Source organism: Bemisia tabaci, chromosome 2 (assembly GCF_918797505.1).
Source record: "Bemisia tabaci chromosome 2, PGI_BMITA_v3".
NCBI lineage: Eukaryota > Metazoa > Arthropoda > Insecta > Hemiptera > Aleyrodidae > Bemisia > Bemisia tabaci.
The window spans coordinates 54,307,989-54,328,584 of NC_092794.1; the positions used below are offsets into that span (position 1 = coordinate 54,307,989).

At 42.5% G+C, this 20,596-nt stretch overlaps 1 protein-coding gene across 8 annotated transcripts in view; it reads right to left on the bottom strand.

Moving 5' to 3' along the window:
- The window catches only part of LOC109035892 (uncharacterized), a 117,401-nt gene that overhangs the window by 48,959 nt on the left and 47,846 nt on the right, over window positions 1-20,596 (bottom strand). For 2 of the 8 annotated variants that reach the window (XM_019049706.2, XM_072295831.1), the window contains exons 1-2: window positions 16,184-16,338; window positions 4,517-5,018 (exon numbers count right to left, since the gene is read on the bottom strand). The exons of 3 other annotated variants lie outside the window; for them this stretch is intronic. In XM_019049706.2, coding sequence (XP_018905251.2) covers window positions 4,517-4,832 — 316 coding nt within the window. In that variant the 5' untranslated portion in view covers window positions 4,833-5,018; window positions 16,184-16,338. Of the gene's footprint in view, window positions 1-4,516; window positions 5,019-16,078; window positions 16,340-20,596 lie in introns of those variants that run through there. 3 more of the 8 variants (XM_072295825.1, XM_072295832.1, XM_072295826.1) reach the window with 3 other exon arrangements.

Here is a 20,596-nt window from a genome sequence, read left to right on the forward strand (position 1 = left end):
AAGTGTAGGGAGTCATCAGTCATCATTACTTTGCTTAGTTATAAAATGAAAACTGGCAGACATGTTTCGCGCGGCAGGAAAAGATGAATGGCGGCACTCCATTCTGATCAAAATTTGAAGCCCTGGATAGACGATCAAATTCCCGAACCAATTCCGATCAAAGTAGCATCTAAGTGTCGGGAGTCATCAGTCTTAAACCCATTAATTTGGTTCATTTTAAAATGAAAACTTGGCAGAAATGTTTCCTGTGGCAGGAAATGATGAATGGTGGCACTCCGTTCTGATCTTACCTTGGACAAGAAAGTGCAGCCCGTCAAAATTTGATGGTAGGTGATGACCACCAGTCATCAGCATGTCTACTTTGATCGGAATTGGTTCGGAATTTGATCGTCTATCTAGGGCTCAACGGCCCGTCCAATTTTGATCAAAGAGGGCTGTTACATGGTGACCATCACTTATCAGCTGGTCTAATTTGATCAGAATTACTTCGGAATTTGATCGTGTATCCAGACCTCTAGACACCATGTTGTTGAGCGAAAATCGATTCCCGCGAGGGCTCGTTGCATAAAACATGGAAAACTGTTGCTCGTCCTCCGACAATCAGCGTGCGAAGCTGAGCGTTGGGAGGCGGCGGGGTTATGTCCTGGTTATGTCCGTTCCACGCACGCAACGGGCAACGGGTCCAGACGGAGCCCTCTTCCTCCATTCCACGGCATGCCCTAGGTACCTCCTGCCCCCCGCCCCCCGCGTTCGCGACCCCGCCACCGCCACGCCTGTCCTTGCCAAGGACGTCAACCCCTCCCGCCCACCCCACCGTCCGCCGCGTACACGAGGCCGGCCGCTGAACCTACCGGACACCGAAAGAAGATGACGTCACTTGTGAAATCCGCTCTGACCTCGGACACGGTGGACGTCCAAGGTCGATCTTCCAGGGATCGCCTCACCTCCTCATTATAATCCGTCGTGATTATTACGCATGGCTGAATTTTACGCATTGGAATAGTCCGGAGTTTAAATTATTTTTTTGTTCTTTCTGAGTCATTACTACAAGCTCTCTGGCCCCCTGGATTTTCATTTTTTGCTACAGTTCGTTCTACTGGGCCGATTTCCATGATTTTTCCGACTGATCGACAAGTGATGGTCCCTCGATGAATCTGCTATATTCAGATTTAGAAGTCCTGGCGCAGGTTTTTGTACTTTATGTGCCAAAGTTGTGAAATCTCCCATTTAAGCAATGTGAATTTTAATTCTTTGTCACAGTTCGTTCTACGGACCTACTGGGCCGATTTTCATGATTTTTGCGGTTATCAATAGGCATTAGTCTCTCGGTCTCGATGAGCTCGCTCTATTTAAATTCAATCACGAGAGCGCGTAGCGCCTTCTGGGGGTTGGTTCGCCTAGCGGCCAGGAGGCGTGCCCCCAGTTATATAATGATCACATCTTTGAAGCTACACATTCAGCACTGTAGGTTCACGATTGCATGGTATATCTTACTTAGTTGGGAGTAATACCATGACTTTTCTGAGATTCCGGAACGAGGAAATGCTCTTATAAATCATGATTGTCTAGCCTGCTCCGAAAAGTATCCTACTCGAAAAAAAAACAATGCTGTTTGATGGCAGAAAAATTGCATTTAAGGTCACGCGCACATTCTAATGAGCAATGGATCAATACATCAAGCATGTGACTGGTAATCCGTCTTTAATTCTATCTTTCAAGACGACTTCGCTCTGGAAAGAAAAGAAAAAAGTGCTTTCAGCACAAGACGTGTCGTTACTGACTTCGACCCGCCGAAGAATCAATAAAAACACGGCTCTCTTCGCTTATTGTTGTCACTTTGGTCGAAGAACAAAGTGAGTAAACAAACAAAGTAATCCCACCTTGGGCCTCGCGATGCGTTGTCCGAGACCTGGTGGGTGCAAATGGAACGGTAGGAGAGGAGTAACCGACACCGACGCATCGATGCTCCGAGAGAGGAAATGAAAATCTTAGGCTGCTGCGCGTGACTGCAGTTTTAAAGCGTGAGTCATGGTTTATGATATTTTGGCATGTTGGTAAATATGCTGCATACCGTGTTAAAAATAATCGAATCCGAAACTGGACGAGAGGAGACGGACACGCTGCGAGGAGCGCGATCCGAGCAGCTTTGGCCGGGCATCTAATTCGGAGGGCAGACCAACATCCGACCTACGCAATGTAATGGACCAACAGGCGGAGTAAGAAATTAAGCACTGCACTCCCTTGCTTAAGAAGAGCGAGGTATTAGCCTTTAGCCGTCGTCAAATTGCCTCTGATAAATAATGAATTGTCCGCAGAACTTGTGAATGTTTTCCACAAAAATCAAGTGAAAGTTTTAAAAAAGCACAAAACATGAATGTTCGAGTTTTGTTTGGTTTAGGTGTTTTGCTTCAACGGAGTTGCAAGACGTAGCTAAACGAGCGTCAAAATCGGGTGTCGGGCGCGTAGCCGAATTTTTAAATCGCTTTAACTCGGATCTCCTAAACCTCTTAGAAAAATATAACATACAATCATTGGATACGGAATCGAAGGAACATTAATAATTTCAACGGGTTTTTATTCAATCCCCACCAACGGCAAACACACTTTTAGGCGGTAGTGTGATATTTAATAATTATGAAAATTTAAAAAAATTGCCATAATATGGTAACAGTGGACTCAAATTAAAATTTCTTCTGCACAGGTCGATGGAGCGTAATTATTTGCGATTTTTGGTATATATACGAGCGCTGTAATTGCTTTTTTGCGAAAGTTGGGCATATTTGAATGTTATGACGTTAAAAAATGGCAACGTCGATTCCCTGCGGATTTCGCCTAAAAGCAGCCAGATGTAGGCCCTAAAAGACCTACACAATCATCCCAGAAAGTTTCGTACAATCCCCGCCGGACCACTTTTTGGCCGTTTGGCATAACCCTCTTTCGGCGGTGCACAGTTTTCCGTTGATTTCGCCATGACTACGACTTGAGTGCCGACCATTGGCCGGGACCTCGGGCGGGGCTGCATTCAGCGAACAGAGCGCGAACAGCGTCGAGCAGTGACTGTGGCGCTGCGATGTGCCAAGAAGAGGGGGCAGGGGGCAGGGAGTGTGTGAGGGAACGCGTGTTGGACGTCACCGCAGAGGTACGCGGCGCGCCTGGCGTCAACGTCAACACTCAACTGCACCCAGGAAGGAGTTCGCGGCCAAGGGCATTTTTGCATCGATGTTACGCGACGGTGGCGGCGGGGGTGGAGAGGGGCAGAGAACGCGGCCTCCCTTGCTCCCACCGAACCCTGTGTCCCTGGTCGGTGGTCAGTGTTTTGTCTCCCACCCACGTATCACTCCGCCATGCTGAGAAAGAGCACACTATAAAGGAGAATCTTGAGAAAATTGCCCGACGATCTTTCATTGAAATATTTTACAGGAAATTCATTTGAGGAGATCAGGGTGTCCGAACTGGCAGACTGGCAGGCCAAAAACTAGTGATTTTACAGTACTTTTTCAGTGCTTTTTCAAACAATGCCATTTTCTATAGGTACGTGACAAAATTTTTAAAAAATTCGAAAATTTAAAATTCACGCGCGAACTGCGCTAATGATGACTTAGCCACGAAATTCGAGGCTTATTGAAGGCCTGCAGCAGACATATATACTAAGAATCAATACGGAGAGGATTGCATACTTTCCAGGCTGTCTTACAAAACACGCGTGACAATCGTGACGTGAAACGAAAAACTCCGGACCTTCTTGCGGAATTGCCGTGATTTCTAGTACTTTCGGACGATCTTCAAAAAACGAGTATAGGTTCCGGACTTTCTGGACCAGGGCACGCTGCAAGCTTTCTGAGCTTTCATTGAGCTTTCTGAGGCGTGAAACGATAAACTCCTGTGAGGTTATTAACAGTTATGATCTCTTCCTCTAATCGGAATTCACGTGGATGGTCTAGAAAATTTTTCGAGTATTCACTCAAAGGCTATCAACGCTATTAGTTCCACGTTACAGAAAAGCGATATATATCGATTTTTTGAATTGGTAGCATTGAAATAGGTTATGCCAATGTTATTGTTTGCATCCAATTCGATATAATGGAGAATCCCTATGATGACGTCGCCACTTGTAGCGTCTATTGTTAGGAGTTAGTAGTCTAGAAAATTTTTCTCAGAGTATCCGCTCCCAGGCTATTGTGAGGAGTTAGTATAGACTGTATTCGATAACGGTTCGATGTATCGTTTGGTTCAAAACAATAGAACATAACCTCAAACCAAATTGTAAGGATTTAAGTTGGAAACGCTGAAAATGAGAAAGTTCCAAACAATGTCACTTTGTGTTGGCATTTGATACTCAAAAGAATAAAAAATCTGTTACAAAGACCCGTTATCTCAGATTTCTGAATTTACTTTTGAGGCTACGTTTATGTTTTGAACCAATCGATATCGATATACAATCCCACCCGTTCGATGTATCGAATACGATCTATTAGTTTTATTTTAGGTGGTGCGAGAGGGCTAAGAGGCAGCTTACCGGAGGAGTCGTCGAGGCTGATGCTGTCGTAGCTCTCGTAGCTGTGGTGGAACTCCTCGGAGACAGGGCGCCCTTTCTCGTCAGGGGCCTGCTGGTCGCTGAGGGCACTGGCCTTTAGGGCGCCGCTGTCGAAGGTGACGCGGCGCTTGTGCTTCCGGGTGGGCGCCACCGGGCGCGGGGGTGCCGGCTCGGGGGCGTACGTCTCCATGGGGCCCAGGTTCTCTTTGGACAGCGAGGAGATGAGGATCCCGCGAATCGTGGCCAGAGCCGTGCGGGAGAGCCCCCGCTCCAGGTCCGAGCACTCCCCGACGCCCATTTAACACTTTTAATCCACTCACGCTTTTAATCCGCACTTTGGCACGTCACGTTCTCTCACGGAGACACTCCCGACGATGCGCTCTCGTTGCTTTTCATAGGTTTTATCCACTTTTCCACTTGACACACATTTCTATTCACTTCCTGTTCAATTCATGTACCTACGAGGAGGTTCACTTAAGAAAACCTAGAATCCGAAAAAATTCGCTTAGTATACCGTCATTTCCTAGACGAAAGACAGTGGAATAGGCATTTAATTCACTTAGTATACCGTCATTTCCTAGACGAAAGACAGTGGAATAGGCATTTGCAGGTGTCTGAAATTTGATGAATTTCGTTTTGAAGTGGTGGGGGACCAAACTACTCGGGGACGTGAACACGAGGATATCCTTGATTCATGAACTGGACAATTATTGGCGAAGATATGACAAAAGGATCTAATCTGCTAAAATACATGTGTTTAAATGGGAAATGCAGCCAGATGACGTCACTATGCGGTGCATTTTCTCGCTTTTAAATCTATTTATATATTTTTTCCCATAACAGAAAAAAATTATAAAAAATACTGTGAAATCAGCTCTTTCAGCTGAAGTAATAAAAAATTTGCATGCAAATTCTCCATTCTTTAAGGGGGGAGCTGCTTTGGAAATCATTATACTATTATATTTATATATTATACCACCACTATTATATTTACAAAAAACACATTATATTTTTCAGTGGTACATATTTCTTTTTCATCAGTTTAGAAGGGAATAATCAATGCAGAGAGTGCAAACATTTCAAAATAATGAGTTGAAAAACGCTGACTCCGCGAGTTTAAATATTAGAGCCTAACACAGAGCGGAGCGGCGTGTTAGCAGCGCAGAACGCGCACTGGCGCCTACAAACCTAACGGGATACTTCACGCATTAGGCAACGCGTGAAGTATCCCGTTAGGTTTGTAGGCGCCTATGCGCGTGTCACGCTGATTGCCTGCCGCGCTGCAACGCTTTAAGCAACTATTTAGCGTCAGAGGCTTTGCACAGTATCTTACAAGATTGAAGGCGCACGAAATAACTAGTTAAAGAGGACTTTTAATTTTGACTGCATCATTTACTGAAAAATGTTTAATTTGGCATTGGAGCGTTTCCTAGGCTCCCGCTTTGGTTTTCATCTTATCATATCCGTACAGTGTACACATGAACATATGTTTTTATCTGCTCTTAGAGTCTGTTCTCTTTCATGACTTGATTCATGAGTGAAATGTTTCGAAGAATGAAGGTAGTAGTAGTATGCATTTATTTTTGAGGTGGTTCCTGTCATTTAAAAGAGAAGAAAAAAATGTGGACATAACATGTTCACAATTTGGACAATTTTGGACATATTCATGGTTGGACATTAAATCATGTGGACTTAATAAAGACTGAACTTAACATCTAGTGGACATAAATAGCGGTGGACATTTATTTAATGGACGAAAGGTGGGTGGACATAAAGTCCTGGAAGCCTCATGCGCTGAGCCTTCGACGAATTTCTTCAAACTGAGCAGAAAAATCTTTAAATTTCCCTCTTTTTCAAGGCAAACTCAGAGGAGATTTAGGGTCTCAGAGGACTTGGTAAACGTACTTTTAACTCCTGGTCAATTACCGGCTGTGGTAACATAACGACACGAATTTAACCAGATTTTTCCAAGATTTCCCTTTTTCAACATCGGGCTGACTTTGCCAGAATAGCGACAAATTACGAACGGCCAACGACTTTCATGAGCTTAACATTCAAGAACGTACTCGACATTACGAACATTGAAAGAATCAGAGAACTTGCAAGAAATGCAAACTCAGACCTTTGCAAAAGTTCAAGCGTGGATGGAGGGCGTCCAAAATATTGAGCAACACACAATATCGGGTCGCTGCAGCACCTGACACACGGTCCTCAAGTATGGGGGCAGAATCCTGCTTTCTCACAGACAATGGCACCGCCCGCGAAGATGCTGTGGCCTATGGCATATGATTGCTGCTAATGACGTCACCGCTACGATACACCTACAGTCCACGTTCAAGTTGCCACGTTAACTTGCAAAAAAGCTCAGGGTATTTTTCCACTGGATTGCGTTTGCGAATACAAATGAAAAACTAAATATTGCGCAGCCCGCATTTGTTCATACAAAAATGAACGAACACTCTCAAAACTTTGTCAAATAATACAACTTCACGTAAAAAGGTAAGTGTTACGACTTCGGAGCGCTATTTACTTCGTGCTTTGACGTGAAAGTCGAGTCGCCCTGTCAATCCGCAAAAAAAAAAAAAAAAAATAAATAAAAATTCCCCTTGGAGATCAAAACATTACAACACGATCCATGCGCATGACACGCCCAAATGACATATTAAATTTAGATTCTATTTAAGGTTCTGTTCTGGTACAGGGTTAGGGCGACAGCGGACGTTAAAAATAATAGAAAAAATGTTGCAGCTTATTCAGCTCGACTTTTCCGTCGTAAAAATTGAATGTCTTGCTTTGAAAACCGGACAACTCGGAGAAAATGAAAATTCTTGCTTTTTGCGGAAAATGTGTTTTTAGGGTCAAACATTTTTGTAAAAATGTTACATTTTCCCAACTTTTTCCTCTCTTCATTTTACATTGAAAAGATGGACGCAAATTCCGTCAATTTCGCAAAAAGTCCAACTCCAAAGTTTAAAAATGTTCGCTTTTTTAATTCACTGGGGAAAAAGTCACTTGGATCGCTAGAGTCCAGACTCTTGAAAACAATGAAGAAAAAATACTCTTGATTCAATTGGATTTTTGCTTGAATCAAAAGGAAATCCGCTTGAATTGAGAGGCTTGGTTCTCAATTTAAGCAAAAATCCGATTGAATCAAGAGTATTTTTTCTTGTCATTGTTTTCAAGAGCCTGGACTCTAAATCCAAGCGACTTTTCTTTCCAGTAACCGAAAATAATCATATGTACTTATGGCTACGGGGCTCTTCCAGGAAACTGGATGACATAGGCCAGAGACATTTTCCATTCACCAAGATTTTCGACAAAATTCAGTTTTTTCGTTTGATCTCTGGAGTGCTTCGTTTTTTTCGAAACGAGTTATTCATCAGTGGATTCGCCAACGGTGCCAGGATGAAAGCCTAAGAGAGGATGATAGCGAAACGTGAAAAGAAAAGCCTACGCATCGCGAACAATACACCTATTACATTAGCCTAACGCACGGCGACGGCGAGTGACGAAAGGAAAAGGATTTCATCGACCGTTGACTGTTGGGTGTCGAGTGAGGATTGACCGAGCACGCGATGCTCTTTGAGCCGGAGCTGTCGGTACATACAGGGTGTCCTGGGGGTGAACCATTAACTTGCTAGAGCGTGTTCTATGGGTCAAAATAAGATTCCTTTCCTCTGGAAACATGTCCCCGAAAGTTCTCCCAGTTGGAGTTACCGCCTCTCGGGGTTTTGGGAGAGCCATAGTTTCCTTTTAATTTTGGCAATGATCATGAGCCAAAACTCAGGAGAAAGAACTACAGTGAAAGATCGCTAGGTCGAATTGTGTAAGGACAGACAAAAAATTTGACTTAGGCGGAAATTGGTCTTAACCGATTCTCCTGGAACTTAACTTGTGAACGTTTCCAGGGACCGAAAAAAAATTCGACTTAATCGGCATTTCGTCTTAACCGTAGTTCGACTTCGCGAGCTTTTACTGTTCTTTTCATACTTTTCGCATCTTTATTTATAGCCTGAAAAACACCTAAATTTCAAACTAAAGGTGGATTTTTGGGGATTTTTCCTTTGGGGGAAAATTTCTCCGAGGGAAGCCGCCTTTTATTTCTACGCTAAGAAGACACTTCTGCATTCTGACCGTTAAACAGGGTGTCTGGTTTTTTTTTTTTTCAGTTTGGGAAATTCTGATTTTTCCTGATTTTTGACAGCTGAATCCTGATTTCATAATTTTTCCAAATCCTGATTTTTTGCGGAGGAAAATTAACTGTAAGTAACTTCACAAAAAAAGATCGATAAAAAAATCTGATCAAACGGCATCAACGGAATCAAATAAAAAAAGTAAAAAAAAACTTCGGGGGAAAATTTCTCCGGGGAAACCCGTCTTTTATTTCTACGCTAAGAAGACACTTCTGCATTCTGCCCGTTTAGCAGGGTGTCTAGTTTTTTTTTTTCATTTTGGAAAATTCTGATGAAATCTTAATGAAACCCTGATTTTTGACTTCTGAATCCCGATTGTATAATTTTTCCAAATCCTGATTTTTTGCGGGAGGAACATTAACTGTAAGTAACTTCACAAAAAAAGATCGATAAAAAAATCTGATCGAACGGCCGCGACTTTTCTCATATCCTGATTTTACGACAGATTTTTCCTCAAATCCTGATGAAATCGGGATTACATCCTGACTGACCTCAAATCCTGATGAAATCGGGAAAATCCTAATGCTAGACACCCTGTAACCTTGGGACACCCTGTATAACGGACGAGCATTTGCCACCAGTGGCACGGGGCACGCGGGAGCCGTGGTCGGGCGTCGCGTCGCGCGTCGTCTTTTGCAATTTTCTCTCCGATTGCAGATGGTTGCAACAAGCGAGAATGAGCTGCGGCATCGGGATCGGGCATCGGGCATCGACGAGAGGCATCGGGTCCCCGTTGTTGCCCGTTGCCGTCCGTGTCGTCGGTCGTCCGTCCTCGCAGCCTTGGGCCGCCGCCGCTGCTAGCCACAAAGCCACCGCACCGCACTCCTCCGTCTCACTCGAGTCGGGTCGTTCTCGCTTCCCACTCCTTCCGTCGAGCCGTCCAGAGGCGAGATGAACTGGCAATTAAACGAAAAATTCATCAAACCACTTGAAGCAAAGGTCAATAAGAACCGAGGAACGTCTCAGGAATTTCAGAAACGACCTGCAACTCTTCAATTAATCCACAGACCATTTTTTTTCAATTTTCGTGAAATAATTCCATGACGATCGACGAACATTTTCATCACGAACTGAAATACAACCAGAGACAAAGAGAGACCCTCCGGTAACCTCCTGCGGGCCGATCATTGAAACTGATGGACAAAGCTATCGACAAAGAAGTCAAAAGGGATATGAAGGGATGAACGTCTGCGGAATTTCAGAAACGACCTGCGACTCTTCAATTGATCCACAGACCATTTTTTTTTTCAATTTTGTTGAAATAATTCCATGACGATTGACGAACAACTTGATCAGCCAAAAAACACGTTGAAATATAACCAGAGACAAAGAGAAACCCTCCAGTAACCTCCTGCGGGCCGGTCATTGAAACTGATGGACAAAGCTATAGACAAAGAAGACAAAAGGGATATGCAGGGATCCTATTGGTTGAAGCGAGTGGTTGCATTTGACAAAGGAGGCAGATAATAGAGAATAGACTAACTAACGACAACCCATGGGAGACCTGATAATTGATCCATCATTTTCTTCCTTAGTCTACAGGAACCACCCATTTCAACCAATAGGATCGGCTCCTACTCTCTATGTCTCCCTTGTCTATAGTTTTGTCTATAAATTTCAACAATCAGCCCGCTGGCGACAGGTGGAAGCTTTTACTTTCAAAGATTCATCACTTCCTTGTGGACAATTATAAGGCAGCATCAGTGATCACCCTATTGTCGGCTGTGGACAACTAGGTAGATGATGAACTTCAGGAGACGTAATGAGGCGAAAAGTTTACTAAACTTCAATTGGTTTGCAGAATGATTTGCTCTACACGTTGTTAACCATCCACCTAATAGGCAGGGCAACAGCTGAATGTTTAGGTTCCGAAAGTAAAAGCTTCCACCATTGACAAGGTAGCTGAGAAGAGTCTCTAAATGCACGCTGTTAAACATCTACATGGTAGGTAGGTCCACAGTTGAATGTTGGACCTACCTATCTGAGTCTTCACCCTTGTGTCAGCTGTAGACCTAATCTACTGGGTCGATGATGAGCTCCGGGGGACGTAAGGAGCCAAAGAAGTTCACGAAACTTCGGTTTGTTTGCAGAAGGATTTTCTCGCTACACGTTGTTAACTATCCACCTGGTAGGTAGGTCAACAAGTCCCGAAAGTAAAAGCTTCCACCATTGAAAAGATAACTAAGGAGAGCTTTTATTTGTCCCTGACAGCAAACAGGGTTTCTATAATTTCGAAATTTTCTCTTAATGCGTCTTTGTTATGAATCGACGGTTACATACAAACAGCCAAAAAGCAACACTGTCTATCTGAACACCGAATTTTTGCGTCTAACATTAATGGAACTGTTGCCTTTTGGGAAGCTCGTTGAATGACGTCATCCGCCCCCTCAGGACTTACTGGGGCTCCTTCAAACTTGATCCCATAAAGTAGTCAAAAACAGGATATTGACTCCTCACGTGCCTCAAGTGCAACATAGAAGCGACAATGCGCAAAGTGCACTATGACGCAGTATTGATGACGTCATTCACCTTGCTTGTAGACTATGGTGCTCCGTCATAGACAAGCGAAATAAATTGCTTTATTTTCATTGGTGGCATTGAAATACTTTATGCCGTTGTTATTGTTTGGGCCAGATCAGATTTAAAAAATTATCCTTGTATGACGTCACGACTGATCATAACTATTGAAGGGTGATATTTCCTTCAATGTAAAATATGCAAACTAAGTGTAAAAGTTGACATATTTGGCTACTTTCCACGGATCCTTACTGGTCAACTATTAAAATAAAACCTATGTCGGGCACAACTGACCCATTTGCCGATAAGAACATGCACACTTTGACGTAAAGATCACCTCTCAGATGGAAATTAATTTGAATGTAAATGGTCGATATCCGTCCGCCTCGTTACAGACTTTAGGAAAGATGTCAAAAAGAAGGCAGGTACAATCGAAGTTTAAAAAAAAAAAAAAAAAAAAAAAAAAAGTCGGCGGCTGATCGAAAGACAAGTTCCGGAGGACGATGAACCGTATGAGGGCGTCGACTAAATTGGAGAGGAGTCGTCCGATTCCTCTTGAATAAAAACAAAACTACTTCCTTGTTTTTTATTAAAAAAATCTTCTAATTTCACGAGTCGGGCTGCAATAATTTCTTGTTCCCGAAATAGCGCCGGAGTGATGATACATTTTTTGTTTAAAAACTGTTATCCGAGAAAAAAAAATAAATAAACTGAACGTATTTCTGTCAAACGGAACTAAGTGCATTATGACGTGAGCCCTGTAATGCACATATTTCTATGGGTCTCAGGGTTCATGTCTTAATGCACATAGTTCCGTTTCGCAGAAATACGTCCAACTATAACCATTGGAGGTGTGCATGTGATTCATTTGGCTACGCAGAGCGACTAACGCTTCAAGGTATACAAGGAGAGAGAGGGCTCTCGAAGAAGAGTATAAATAAACGTCTTGAAAATTGAACAGGAGATACACATGAAAGATATGCTGTAGATTTTAAAAGTCCAAGGTTTAAAGAAATTGAAAATTGCTGATTGAGAAATAACGTTAAGTGTACTTTAAGACCGAAAAACTGATCAGTACCTAGGGGAGAAGCAAGTGATTGATTCCTACTATCCATGAGCGCAACTAAGAATATTTTGTAGGGAGGACCGAAGTGCACTTCATCGGTGGTGGTTTGAGGGGCACCAAAATTATCCACAAAAGAGGTCTGAGGGGACTCGCCTAGCTTCATTGTGGGCTCCTTGGTCCCAAACCAGGAGCTTAGACCTCCTCAAGAAAATTTTGAAAAAGTGAGCGAATTAGGGAGCAATTTCGAGCTGTTTTTACCGAAAAATTGATTGCAATATGATATCAAAGATAAATGAGGTGATTGAGGTGTCACTTACTCACATAATTAGCAAAAATACCTTAAATTCTCTAGATGGGGCCAGGAAGATTTCTTGGGGGGGGGGGGGTGTTCCCCAGCTCTCCTGATTCCGCCTATGCTGCTGTCTTTTAACAATACCTACGCGATGAAATATCTTATGATCCACGACAAGAAATTATTCAAGACGGCAATGACGAGACAGGATGTTTCTCTCAAGTAACAGAGTAATAAAATTAGTATGGCTTATTGATAAACTGAGTCGCGGGCTGAATAAGTTCAATTTGCTCTATTTTTCTGGGATTCGCACTCGAACGAAACGCAAGATCAGCATGACAAAGTAGAAGCTCATCAAGAGCTCAATGACTCATTGACTCACTGACTCATTCACCACCGGCGGCGGCGGCGCGGCGCCCCCCGATCACAACGGGCCGCGGCCGAAACGCGTAGCAGGTGCGGATTCTGCCGGACCGGAAGATCTGCTGAAAGAACGTCGATAACGTCGAATTAACGTTCGGATATTACAAAATTTCCTCGGACGGAGCAATTGTTTTCAAAATATTTCATGGCTGTTTTCTTTAAAAATTTCACTATTTTATATCAAAGTGAGAATAAAATGGAGCACTAATTCTACCGGACCGGAAGATCTGCTGAAAGAACGTCGATAACGTCGAATTAACGTTCGGATATTGCAAGATTTCCTCAGGCAGTACATTTGTTTTCAAAAGATGTCATGGCTATTTTTCTTTGAAAATTTCAGCATTTTAGATCAAAGTGAGAATAAAATGGATCGCTACTCTAGGAAAATTTTTTTGGAGATATTATTTTGACTTAAAGCGTCGTTTCTTGTCGACAAAATTCGGTTTCTTTTGGTTAAATCCGTGCGGATTTAACTCAAGGTCAGTTTTTTCGAGTAAAAGAAACGTTGTTTTGCTTTTGTTTGAGTTTTTTTAATTTAAACTGAGCGATAACAAAACACCGTTTTTTTTAACTAAAAACACTAAATTTAAGGTAAATCCGCCTGGATTTAAATCGAGAAAACCAAGTTTTGTCGACAAAAAACGACACTTTAAGTCGAAATGAAATTTCAAGAAAGTTGTTTTCAGTATGGACGGGCTAACAAATTAAAGCTTCATCCAAAAATTAACGTTACGTGCGGTGAACGAATCGAAAAAATAAAAAATCAACTCATGAGTGGACGTATTTATGCTAGAAGGAACTTTGTTGCACGCAAACTCTATGCACAGAGATCTTTTAAGCATAAATACGTCCAATTAAGAAATAAACGTTCGCAGTTTACATTACACTTGTCATCTTGTTCAAAAAGGTAGTACTTAGGAAGATTCTTCCGTGTTAAAATTGATCATAATAACGAGTAGTTCAGTGCTCAATATGACTCGACTCCGGTTTTTCTAAGAGCGGAAAGTGCGAATTACCGTATGCAAAAACTTTTGAAAGTTTGTAACTTCTGAGTTGAATTTGGAGGGTTCTGATGCGTCCATCGTACTGTGCGTGAAATTTTGGTAGGGTGACATACATTGTGGTTCTTAATTTCCCACCCTATGTAGTGGTCTACTTGCTGTAAAATTTAGGGGAAAATACACATAAAACACACAAAAATCAGGGTTTATCAGGGGAAATTTAGCAACGACCGGTTACTCATGCAGCATTCTTCTTTAGCACGACAGTGTGATTCTAAGATCCTAAATAGTCGCAGAATACGGCAGCCATCCACGCTCCGCGCATCCTGTCACGAGATACTGCATAACCCTAGCATGCCCGGAAGTTGACGTTACCACCTCAAGCTCTCGGGAGATAGGGGAGTGCGAAAAATTGCCTAGACGTCTCTTGGTAACTACTCATCAAATTTTCAGGCCAAAAATGTCCCTGTTTGGAGAGAAAACAGAAATGGTAAACGCGATAAGTGAAAACCTAGGGGTGAAAAGTTTCCGCGTGTTCTTGCGCCCGTTATGAACATAACTGGTAACTTGTCGAAAGTCAAACTTTGAGGTATAGAATTACTGGAGAAACATGGATTACTTGTTGTCTCCAAAGAGAGTACTTTGATTGACAGAAGCAAAAGTCATAGATACTTATCAAACTGGAGTAAACACAGAAGGGTTCCATGGCGGATCCAGGGACAGCTCGAGGGGGAAGGGGACCATTAAGTGATGCGGAGTGAGGGTTTGGGGGGGGGGGGCATTCCAAGAGAACAAGGTAGTTTTGGGTAGATTTCACTGATATAATTGGAGTAGAATGTAAATGTATTGAACTAAAAAAATTTTCAATCTCTTTACTTTATGCGATTTGCAATCGACGATTGATATGCAGTTTTTATCCTCAATGTAGTGTGATCACGGCGTTGTGAGGAAATACGCATGACAAACTCTGAAGAAACTTTATTCCTCATACAAATCTAATTACTGAACATAAATTAACGTCTGTCAATGTTCAGTTTTTTGACCAGAAGGAATCGCGACTCGAACTTTGTCCTCCGCTGTCACTATCTCTCAACCACGCAAAAAAAGGTGGAGCTTACTTCGAGATTTGCACCTTGGAATGTCGAGTATCGAACAAAAAAAGGGTGCGATAGAATCTCGATTTCCTTTAGTTTCTTAAAATTTCAGAATTGCGAGGAGTTCTGTGACAGTCTCTATGCAAGGGTTGACCGACTAAGGAAAAACGTTTAAAAAATATCCAAAAACGCCTTGTAAAATATATTTTACAGTTTGATCGGAAAGTTCGAGTCGGCGGTAACTGTCCGGAGGAATGAGGGGCAAAAAAAAGGATCCAGTATGATGGTGGGAAATCCAACGAATTGAAAGAGAGAAACATTTGACGGAACAAGGAGGTGAGAAATACATCGTTCTATACTTAATTCATAATACTTCGGAAGGACAACTTTGAACCAAATGTGCTTAGTGCAGAACGACGAATAATAATTTTAAGAATTATTAATGTCATTTGAAACGGATGAAAATAGACTTGACAAAAGAGGAAACTAAAGAAGGGTGTATATGCGGTCCGTCATTATAATTTGAGAGGCGTGAAACGTGAGCGGGTTCACTAATGAAGGATCTTGTAGTTCGTGTTATATTGTTTAAAGAGTACTCTAGGAAGTTGTCAACAAAAAAACGCCAGGAAAACAGCAGTATCAGATCAGCATCCAAAAAATCAGAAATGGCTAAATTGACCAACTCAGTGAAACTGAACTATAGTCGATGTCTGTGAGCAGAATTACTTTCAGGATTGAAAATATTTATCCGAGATTTGGGAGTTGTAACGTTATAGCATGACTACCAAAGGTTTGTTTTTAACATTACGGATTTTTCTTTCAATGCCTCGATGATTCTTCAAGGGAAAAATTAGTGTATTCCGGTGCTTTGAATAATTGAGAGGTTAATCGGCCAAATTCCACTTCTATTCGTCAAATTCACAGTTTTTTCAGCCGTAAAGCTAGGATGTAAACTAACTCGCTTGACCCTTGTTAACCACATGGGTGTTTACCCCCGGTCGGCGAGGAAAATTAAGTAGGAGAAATTCCTGAAAACTGATGCACTGATAGGTAAGAGACGAACTTGTTTAGCTGTTGGACGCGACGACCTGCGACAGTTAAGGCGATGAGCGAGTTAGGTATTGCGCAAGCACAAGGTAAACAAGGCGCGGGCGCGGCGCGAAGCGGAGCACAGTTCGCGGATTCCGCGGCGAGCGATGACGATCGACTAACCAATTGGTGACTGGCAACTGGCACTAGTTGATGCGCAGCAGCGCTCGCATCGCATCGGCTCGGCAATACGACCAGTCCCCGAGCTTTGGGCGCACAGTGGACGCTCATCCCTATTCTTAGAAACGCAACCTCGACAGCTTATTTGCGACCCAGAGACAAGAGGCCCTCCACTGCTCTCTTGGCGACAGGTGGAAGCTTTTACTTTCGGGGAATCGACAATTCCTTATGGACAATGGAGATGTTGCATGTGTGAGGGATTTGCGATTTGGCAGCTGTTTCTTATGTAAAAGTTCGCGAGAAACACGATGGTGCCACTGGTTTTCTCTGAAATCAACTCTCAAGCACAAAAAAGCTCTCAAGTTGAGGCCAAAATTGAGGGGATATCCCACCCTACCCTGAGAGTCCACCTCTACATCGAGACAAACTCTCCATGCAAAGATACATAGGGAGCAAATATATTGACACGGCTGCCACTTCATTTGGGGACTCCAAAAGTGAAAACACGGCAACCCTGCTAATGTATTTACTCCCTATCTTTGCATAAAGAGTTTGTTTTGATGTAGAGGTGGACTCTCAGGGTAGGGTGGGATATCCCCTTCATTTTGGCCTCAAGTTGTGAGCTTTTTTAGAGCTTGGAAGATGATTTCAGAGAAAACCAGTGGCATCATCGTGTTTCTCGCGAACTTTTACAAAAGAATCAACAGTCAAATCGCAAATCCCTCACACATGCGACATCTCCATTCTTTATGGACAATTACAAGGGAACAACAGAAATCACTCTTATTTCGGCTGTTGACCTACCTACACGGTGGATGATGAGCTTTGGGTGACGTCAGGAGCCGAACTAGTTTCCCAAACTTCGGCATGTTTTCAAAACGAAACCGCGAACACGTTGTTAAACTAAACATCAACTATGTAGGTAAGTCAACAGTTTAATGTTGACATTAGCCGAGATACGAATGGACGGTCTCTTCCCTCTGGGATTTGCGAAAAGGGACCATATCTTACATAAATTAAATTGGAGGTCGTTGGTACCATTGCAAAGGGTAAGAGAATCTGGAGATGTTGGCGTTTGACCCTGCGATCAGGCCAGGGGTGGTAGCACCCTAGGAATTCTGACGGGTGGCTCGGGGGGCCTTAGCAAGACTTGTGTAAGGGCTCCCGAAAACTTGAAAACACACACAAAGGAGGACTTTGGGATGGTTAGAGAGGAGGGCTTCTAAGGGCCCCGAAAAGATATCAGAATGAACGCCATGCTTTTTCAAACCAGACCGGAACTGCGGAAGCTCAAAAATTGAGACAGATATGGCGTCCTGAAGTTCAAAGAAAAAATTTCTAAAGTGTTACCTATCTTAAATGATCGGACATGTACATAGAAAAAGAGCAGCTAGCGGCTAGCACCTTAGCTTCTTCCAGGATCCTTCCTGATGTTTTGTTAAAATTAGTGCGAACACACTATCAACATCCTCATCATAATTTTTCGTGAAAATTAGTGCGCTGAACGTTTACTCTTTAGAATAAAACCGATTTGCTTATTCATGGAACTGCATGAAAGTGCGGTTCACGTTGTAACCGAGCTTGTTTTCCCTGGTAAAAATTGGCAGTAGAATCTGTGTTACAAAATACCATAGACCAACAGCCGGCTGTAAGATTTCCAATAGCTTCTATAGCCGGCTACACAATTTCTTATCGCCTTTTACAGCCGATGGTGATTGAGCAACAGCCTGGCGATATAGTGTATGCTAAACGTTAGTAATTACGGATGCTAGGACTCAGTGAGTTTTTGGACTACCACTCTATTTTTGGGCCGCAGTATCTTGATTTATTTTGCGCGGAAAGCTGCGTACTTTTGAAAGATGCCTGCCATTCCTAATATGTTCGAGCGACTTCAATTTCGTATGATAGTGTGCAATACCTCTGGTGTGAAATAGTTGCTGCAAGCGCCGTGGCACACTGCGGCACGGTAGGCGGGTAGCCAGCGCGAAAAGCGCATTAGCGCCTGCAAACCTAACAGGGATACTTCAAGCATAGCGCAATGCGTGAAGTATCCCTGTTAGGTTTGTAGGCGCTAGTGCGCGCTTATCGCTGGCAGCACGCCGCGCACCGCTCCGCTCTGTGTTAGGCTCCAATATATAATCTCGCGGAGTCAGCGTTTTTCTTCTCATGATTTTGAAATGTTTGCACATCCTGTATGGATTACTCTCATTTTAATTGATGAAAAAAAAATATGTATTAAAGGAAAATATAATGTGTGTTTTGGAAATAATATGGTGGTTCCGAATCAAACTTGATGATTTCCAAAGCACACGAATTTCTACACCATTTCATATAGCCTTTTATAGCCGATGGCGATAAAGTGTAAAGCCTCGCGATAGGAACTATAGCCCGACTGTATACTTTTTTATCGCTTCGTATAACCCAGCTATATGATTTGCTCCGCTTTCTACAGCCAGCTATATGATTTTCTATTGCCTTCTTTAGCCGGCTATGGGAATTCCTATGGTACTTTGAAACGCAGCTCCCATCGCCAATTTTTACCAGGGTTATCAGTTGTTTTAACCTCGTAAGTTCGGTTCTATGAACCGAGCGCTCAATTACCGGAACTGAGAGTTGGGTTTGACGAACCAAATGATGCTATAGAACGCCATGTTCTCCTTCATTTCGTAAATATGCAATTTTACCTGCTTGGAAGTCAAAATAGTTGTATCCCGCGTTTTGCCCTGTCCAACTTTTCTACTCTGCGTTAAAATCTCCGAGACAGAGGAAAAGAGACCAACCTTTTCCATTGTTGTGCATGTGCGAGAGATTTTTTCCTCATAATTGGGACTGGATAAGTGCAAAAGGACCTCAACCCCCGGATGGAAAATTTCAAAAATTTTATACTTTGCGCGGGAAACGATCGCGGGAAACGCTTGTAAAACTGTAGTTGTACTTCACGCATGCATGGTATCTACGACCGGAAAAAACAGGAATTCGCTGGGGAATGAAAAATTTCAAGGGAAAATCCGCAGGATTCTGCTCTAGAAATCGGGAATCTTTTCTTCTACCGCTCAGAGACCATTTCGTTTTCAAAGTTTGTGGAAGTTGCTATTTAGGTTTATGGTATAATTGCACCCGAGCCACCATTACTGACCTCTCGAATGATAAATTGGAAACTTCAAATCATCACAATAAGAGGGAAACTTTCACTGCCCAGATGATATAAAAATCAGGAACACTTTCGGAATTAAAAACTTTGATAAGCGCCAAAAAAAAGGCTGAAAGATGATAGAAATTCAATAGTTTTTCCCAAGAAAATTCTGGGAAAGTCGGAAAAAACTTCGGTTCGTCACCAGGGAATGAACTCCTAAAAATCAGAAGAAAATCGCGGGGATAAGCTTGGTCAAGAATGCTGGACACCATGATTTTAAACTTGTAAGATCAAAAGATTTTTCTCTTCTTCCTCCTCTTCTTCTTTTTCTTTTTCTTCTCCTTCTACAGTTTTTTTTTGTTGTACATCTTACAACAGTGGAAAGCTAAGTTAACCACAGGGATGGTCAAAGTAGCACTTATTTGATGTAAAATCTACATTGAAACATTGCAATCACTTGTTTTTAACTACAAAATTGTTAAATCAGCAATTAAATCATTTCCGTGCAGGTTGCCTTTAAAACAAATGAAACATGAACGGAAATTAGCAACGTCAAAAAGGAAGTTACGCATTGCTCACTCGACCCTGACCATCAATGTACTGTTCGGACACAGTGTACAGTATACCATAGAGAAAATGAGAGAAACTTGAGACCATTCGTTATATTGGAGCTGCAGAAGAAACGTGCGCTACTTGGCAGTGGAGCGCCGAGCGCCTTCATTTCCGTGCGACACCTCCCGCATTGCCGCAAAGTTGGTTTAGTTGCGTGACCTAATCTAACCTAACTCCGAGTCAACTGCAGCAGTTCGTAGTTCCACTTATTTGCGACAGATTTGATTTGGATCGGGATCGTTAATTGAAGTGATTCAGTACCAGAAGTAAACAAATATCTGGATACCGTTAATATTCTGCATCATTCCTGAGTTCGTTTTCGGTGTTCTATTAAGAGCGAAAGTGTTACGTCTTAAAGCGTGGATCAACTCAATACAACCATAACAGCCGAGAATCTACCTTATCGATAAAAATAATGGAAAATGCGTATCTCTATCGCAACATCCAGGGATCTCTGTTATTTTTTTCACGAGGAGACTAGCTAAGAAATCTTAATACCGATGTGTCCGTGATCAATATAGC